General features: G+C 49.7%; 1 protein-coding gene across 1 annotated transcript; it reads left to right on the top strand.

Moving 5' to 3' along the window:
- Nucleotides 1-706: 706 nt before the first annotated feature.
- Nucleotides 707-1,708, top strand: LOC129774263 (uncharacterized). The gene has a single exon (XM_055777980.1). It carries the CDS (start codon nt 707-709, stop codon nt 1,706-1,708), a length of 1,002 nt encoding a protein of 333 aa, XP_055633955.1.
- Nucleotides 1,709-6,581: the final 4,873 nt, after the last annotated feature.

Below are 6,581 nucleotides of genomic sequence, written 5' to 3'. Positions count from 1 at the left end.
TACCTTTCCCGCTACCCCTGCGGTGGATTCGAGCTCCCTTCGCCACCCTCTGTGACCATTTCGACGGACTAGTGTGACGATTCTCAGTATGGACCGTACTGCATCGAGTTCCGGTTGGCTGAATAAAAATACAAGGCTCGATTTATCGGGCTGTCCAATTAGATTTTGCGAGTATCGCAGGTGCCCTTTAGATCCCTTTTTTTCTACAAGGCACATTTTGCCTTGGATCAGGTCATCCGGAGAGCATCCATTGCTGATTCATCAAGCCTCTGCGGAAGATGGCAGAAACGCGGACGGCGGCGCAGATGCTATCCCGGCGTGAGACGCTGCTTACATCGCTGGGTCGGGCAGAAGCTTTCATCGAAGGATATGTTGCAGAACGGGACCAAGCGCAGGTTTCAGTGCGTCTTCAATACCTCGACGGCATCTGGAATGGGCTCGAAGCTGTGCAGGCGCAGCTCTAGGACAACGAAACTATGATGAAGGTAGGGCAGAGCATGCATGTGTTCGTGAGCAGTTTGAATCTCGGCTGTTTGAAATTAAAGCTAGTCTCCTTGCAAAATTACCTCCGCTTCCCGTTATTCAAGACCACAGCCCTCCTCCCATTCGTAGTTCCTCCACTCTCTCTGGTATCAAGTTGCCTACGATCTCTTTGCCCGAATTCGACGGTGATTACATGCAATGGCTTGTATTCCACGACACTTTCATGGCGCTCATTCACTCGAATCCGGAGTTGCCGGATATTCAGAAGTTCCACTATCTACGAGCAGCTGTCAAGGGTGAAGCTGCTCAGCTGATAGAATCCATCGGAATCAGTTCCGTCAACTACGCTTTGGCTTGGAGGACTTTGGAGAGCCGCTACTCTAACGACTATTTGCTGAAGAAGAGACACCTGCAGGCGCTCTTCGACATCCCTCGCATGAAGAAGGAGTCCGCTGCGACGTTGCATAGCCTGGTGGATGACTTCGAGCGGCATACGAAGATTCTGCAGCAGCTGGGGGAACCAACCGATTCCTGGAGCGCCATCTTGGAGCATCTTCTGTGCTTGCGACTGCACGAAGACTCACTGAAGGCTTGGGAGGACCACGCGTCAACAGTGGAGAACCCGGACTACGCCTGTCTCATCGATTTCGTGCAGAGGAGAACCCGAGTGCTGGAATCCATTTCGGTGAATCACCATACCGCCGAGTCTTCAAGTGGTCATTCTCATTCGTCGAAGAGAAATCACTCTCATTCCCAGTTTCGCCTCACTTCTTGCTCATCGACTACCAGCTCTGGGGGTAAGTGCAGTGCTTGCGGCGAAGCGCACTTCATCGCGAGGTGTTCCAAGTTTCAAAGCCTTCCGATGAGAGATCGATATAAGTTGGTGACTTCCAAACGGCTATGCCACAACTGTTTGAGCAGTGGACACTTCGTTCGCAATTGTTCCTCCACTTTCAACTGTCGCAAATGTAATCGACGGCATCACACTTTTCTCCATGAAACTGATTCACAAAAAGCCAGTAGCCAAAATGCTTCATCTGGTTCAACAGCAGTCTCGTCAGGGTCATCTTCCACTCCATCACCTACGATCGAACCTTCTACGCAATCTATAGTCGCTGCTGCCGAAAATGCTCCACCTGTCGAGGTCAGTACTGCTCTACAACAGCCCCGTGGGAACGTCTTCCTGCTCACCGTTGTCGTGAAGGTCATCGGTTCCCACCGTTAAGAATATCTCGCTCGCGCTCTCCTGGAAAGTGCATCGCAACCAAACCTCATCACAGATCGGATGGCGAGGATTCTACGACTACGTCGACAGTCTGCAAATGTAACGGTCCAAGGGGCAGGTCAGCTTTCGAAATCGATCACTGAATCCGTCTTCGCTCAGGTGCAATCCAGGAAGGGCAACTTCTCTTGTGGTGTGAATTTCCTCGTGATGGATAAAGTGACCGCCGATCTTCCGTCGCAAAGCATTTCCACTGCAGGATGGAAAATTCCGGAGGATCTCTTCATGGCTGATCCTTCGTTCAACGAGAGCCAACCAATAGATATGGTTCTACTTCTACTTCTACTCCTTCTTTCTCAGCGACGAACGCATCCAGCTTGACAGAAACGTCCCACTTCTGGTCAATAGCGTCTTCGGATGGATCGTGGCCGGTACTTCGTATGCTGGCCCATCCACGCAGGCATCGATTCCAACCGCCTCGTGTAGTGAAGTTGAGGTTTCCATGGTTTCTCTGGAGGAATGTTTGGAGAGATTCTGGCGAACAGAGGAGCTGACCAACACCGATACATATTCTGTAGAGGAGCGAAGATGCGAGACCCTGTATCAGTCTACTGTCTCCCGAAATGAAGAAGGACGCTACATCGTGCGTTATCCCCGCAAACCCGACTTTGAAGTCATGATTGGTGAATCCCGAAACAATGCCCAGCGACAATTCGAACACTTGGAAAAGCGACTGGAACGGGATCCACATTTGAAAGAAGAATATTGCAAGTTTATCAAGGAGTATATCTCTCTCTCGGCCACATGCGGTTGGTCGAAGCTGACGATGATGATGCTCCTGCGTACTACCTGCCCCACCACCCCGTAGTTAAGGAGGAAAGTACGACGACCAAGGTTCGGGTCGTGTTTAACGGCTCAGCGAAAACTTCCACCGGCTTCTCGCTTAATGAAGCTCTTTGCGTGGGTCCCGTGGTGCAGGACGATCTCCTGGATATTATTCTTCGATTTCGTACTTTCCCCATCGCTCTGGTTGCCGACATTGCCAAAATGTACCGGCAAATACTCGTACACCCCGATGACGTCAGGTTCCAGCGCATCCTGTGACGTACGGCTTGGCTCCATCTTCCTACCTGGCCACACGCACACTTCAGCAGCTAGCGGAAGACGAAGGCGCAGCGTATCCGATTGGCGGTCCAGCGCTCAAGAAGAACTTCTACGTGGACGACTTCATTGGTGGTGCCCAATCTATTGAAGAAGCGATCCGTCTGCGCACCGAGCTCGACGAGCTACTACCGAAGGGTGGTTTCGAGTTGCGGAAGTGGGCCTCTAACCGCCTTGAGGTGTTGCAAGGTCTCAGCAACGAGCAAGTTGGGACACAATCCGCCCTTCACTTCACTCCTGAGGAATCCATCAAGGCGCTTGGGATCATTTGGGAACCTGAAGGCGATTATCTTCGTTTTGATTCCAAGGTGCAGTTCAGTGATGCAGTTCCAACCAAGCGGTCCATTCTGTCCGATGCAGCCAGGCTTTTCGATCCTCTTGGACTCATCGCCCCGGTGGTCGTTCGTGCTAAAATCGTTATCCAGGAATTATGGCTGCTTTCCTGCGACTGGGATGACCCGGTACCAGAACCCCTCCGTTCGAAATGGGAATCTTATCAACAAGAGCTATTGAAGATCTCCGAACATCGTGTAGATAGATACGCCCTTCTTTCCGATTCCGTCATTCAAATGCATACTTTCGCTGATGCATCCCAGTCCGCATATGGTGCCTGCACCTACGCCCGATGCGAAGACAGACAAGGGCGAGTAAGAATCCAGCTTCTAGCTTCGAAGTCCCGTGTAGCGCCGCTGAAATGAATCACAATCGCCCGCTTGGAACTGTGTGCGGCTGTGATGGCCGCTCATCTACACTCTCGCATCAAAAAGACCATTGACATCAAGGTTTCCGCTTCTTACTTCTGGTCGGATTCCTCAGTGACACTGCATTGGTTGCGGTCACCTCCAAACGTCTGGCCTACATACGTGGCAAACCGAGTGGCTGAAATACAGCAGTACACACAAGGCTGCGAATGGAAGCATGTGCGTGGAGTTGACAACCCTGCCGACCTGGTTTCACGAAGAATGTTGGTCGAAGACTTCCTGAACAGCGACTTGTGGAGTCGTGGTCCCGATTGGTTATCTCAGCCATCTCAAAGCTGGCCAATTTCGATTCTTCCGGGTGTTCCAGAGGAAGAGTTAGAGGTGAAAACCATCGTGGCGGTCACTCAAACGTCACCAACAATCAATCCGTGGTTCTCTCGCTGGTCCTCCTATAGCCGCCTGCTTCATATCGTCGGATATTGTATGCGCTTCGTCAGCAACACCCGATCGAAAGTCCGCACCTTCACACTCAGCTGCTCCATCTTCACACCTGCTCACCGTCGAGGAGATCAATAAGGCCAAAGCGTATCTGATCCGATTGGCCCAGGAAGATGGCTATTTCGCCGAAATAAAGCAGCTGAAGGAGGGTAAGCCCGTCGCAAAACAGTCGCACATCCGTAAAATGACTCCATTCTTCGATCCAGAAGGAGTCTTGAGAGTGGGAGGACGTCTTGAATTTGCTCTTATGCCCTACCAAGCTAAACATCCTGCCCTAATCCCTACCAACCATCCGTTCACCCACCTTATCGCTGAACACTTCCACCGCAAACTGCTTCACGGCGGCGGGCGCTTTCTGTTAACTGCCATTCGCGAGGAGTATTGGCCACCCAGAGGGCGAAGGCTCTCCACAGTGTGGTTCGGAACTGCTTCCGATGTACACGTCTAAACCCAGTACCGGCTCAGCAGCAAATTGGACAGCTGCCTTTCCATCGAGTCGTTCCAAGCCGCCCGTTCAGCATTACGGGAGTTGACTACGCTGGTCCTGTATATCTTCGCCCAATCCACAAACGTGCGTCGCCATCAAAAGCGTATCTGTGCCTATTGGTGTGCTTCTCGACCAAAGCAGTGCACCTAGAGTTGGTCAGCGACATATCTACTCAAGGTTTCCTGGCTGCTCTTCGACGCTTCATCGCCCGACGTGGAAGGCCTTCCCGCATCTATTCAGACAACGGGAAGAACTTCGAAGGAGCAAGAAACGAGCTAGCTGAGATGTTCGCCAAATTCCACGACCGAGCCCAGCAGGACGAAATCATTGCCACCTGCAACGGCGAAGGTATCACCTGGCACATGGTTCCTCCAAAAGCTCCACATTTCGGTGGCCTGTGGGAGGCAGCCGTCAAAGTGGCGAAAAAGCACCTCTACCGAACCCTGGGAACAACTCGCTTATCGTTCTAGGAAATGTCCACCGTTCTCACGCAAATTGAAGCAGCCATGAACAGCCGACCATTGCTTCCGATGACCGAAGACCCCAACGACGTGGCCGCTTTGACTCCAGCTCATTTCCTCATTGGATCATCGCTGCTTGCTCTGCCCGACCCAGATCTGCGACATCTGCCTACGTACAAAGTTGATCACTACCAGCAGCTGCAACTGCATGCGCAGCAATTTTGGATGCATTGGAAGAAGGAGTATCTGCAAGAGCTGCTGAAGGACACCCGATGTTGGATGCGCAACAACTCCATTACTCCGGGAAAGCTTGTCATCGTAGTCGACGAGATGCAACCACCGATTCGATGGCCTCTTGCTCGGATCGAAGCCATCCATCCTGGAGGTGATGGATTAACGAGGGTTGTTGATCTACGGACTGCTGGTGGCGGTATCATCACTCGTCCTATCGTCAAGATCTGCATGCTTCCGAGTTCCATGGGCACCCAGAACGAAGAAGAAAGCTCCAGCACCACCGTAGATACCCATAGCACCGGATGAGTAGATTTTGTGTGTTAGTTTAAGATGAAAATTCCGTAGATTTTAAGACAAAACTGTAGTCTGTAAGTATGGAAAACAATGTTGCATGTTTACTAATTTTTTGTTGAACATAATAGTTCAAGGCGGTGGGTATGTTGGTTCTGGCTGCACTGTATTAGCCTTTTTGATCTTATCTATGGGGCTGGTGCTAGCGGGCGCACTTTAGCCCAGTTCTCCTTTCTCTCAGCTCTCACTTCGCGAGCCGATCAGCCAGTATACCCGACCGGCCGGCTGCTTGAAGTGGTCTAGTTAGTAGTTTTTCGACCCGCATTAAGGGAACACCAAAAATAAAGTGTAGTGCATGTGAAATTCTGCCCTGCTGATTATTGCTGCCCGGTTGCTGTCCCATCACAGCTGAAGAAACACAACGTAGGATAATAGAACCATCACACTCATAATGCTTTTTATGGTTTGGGGAGAATTTTCTCAAAAACACCTGGTTTAGGTAGCTTACCACAACACGAATGAACAGTCAGAAGTGCAACAAAGTACTTCAGAATCATTTACTGCTGTTTTTACATAAAAAAACAATGTGATAATTGGGTAATTTTGCATCAAATCATAAAATCCGGAAAGCCATGGCATGGTTTGAGCAGTATCGTCTGCGTAGAACGAGATACATGCTACAATATGGCGCAACTTGGTCAAAATCACCCCGAATGGGTTTTTTGAACTGATTGAGAACTGAAGATGACCTACGAATTATAAACTTATTGTAATTAATGTTAAATTGGCGTTAATTTTTCAAAAGAGTGAGCGTTTTTCCATCTGGTTCTATAGTTTTGAAACACTGGAATTTTATTATTTTATTGTTTCGCGCTTGAACACAACAAAAAAGTTCAAATGGCCAGTTTTTTAAATGAAGATGGTTATTATATCCTACACTATATACTTCAAACCGACTTCTTACATATCTCTGGAAACTCAGAAAAATGAGTGGTTCTATAGTTGTGAAATGCAGTGTACTAATAAAAATAAGAAAACAAATC

This window comes from Toxorhynchites rutilus, chromosome 3 (assembly GCF_029784135.1).
Source record: "Toxorhynchites rutilus septentrionalis strain SRP chromosome 3, ASM2978413v1, whole genome shotgun sequence".
Lineage (NCBI taxonomy): Eukaryota > Metazoa > Arthropoda > Insecta > Diptera > Culicidae > Toxorhynchites > Toxorhynchites rutilus.
This window is presented reverse-complemented; position numbering and strand designations above follow the sequence as displayed.

Excerpts from the sequence above, each read along its gene's own strand:
- LOC129774263 (XM_055777980.1), top strand. The coding sequence starts at position 707 with ATGGCGCTCATTCACTCGAATCCGGAGTTGCCGGATATTCAGAAGTTC.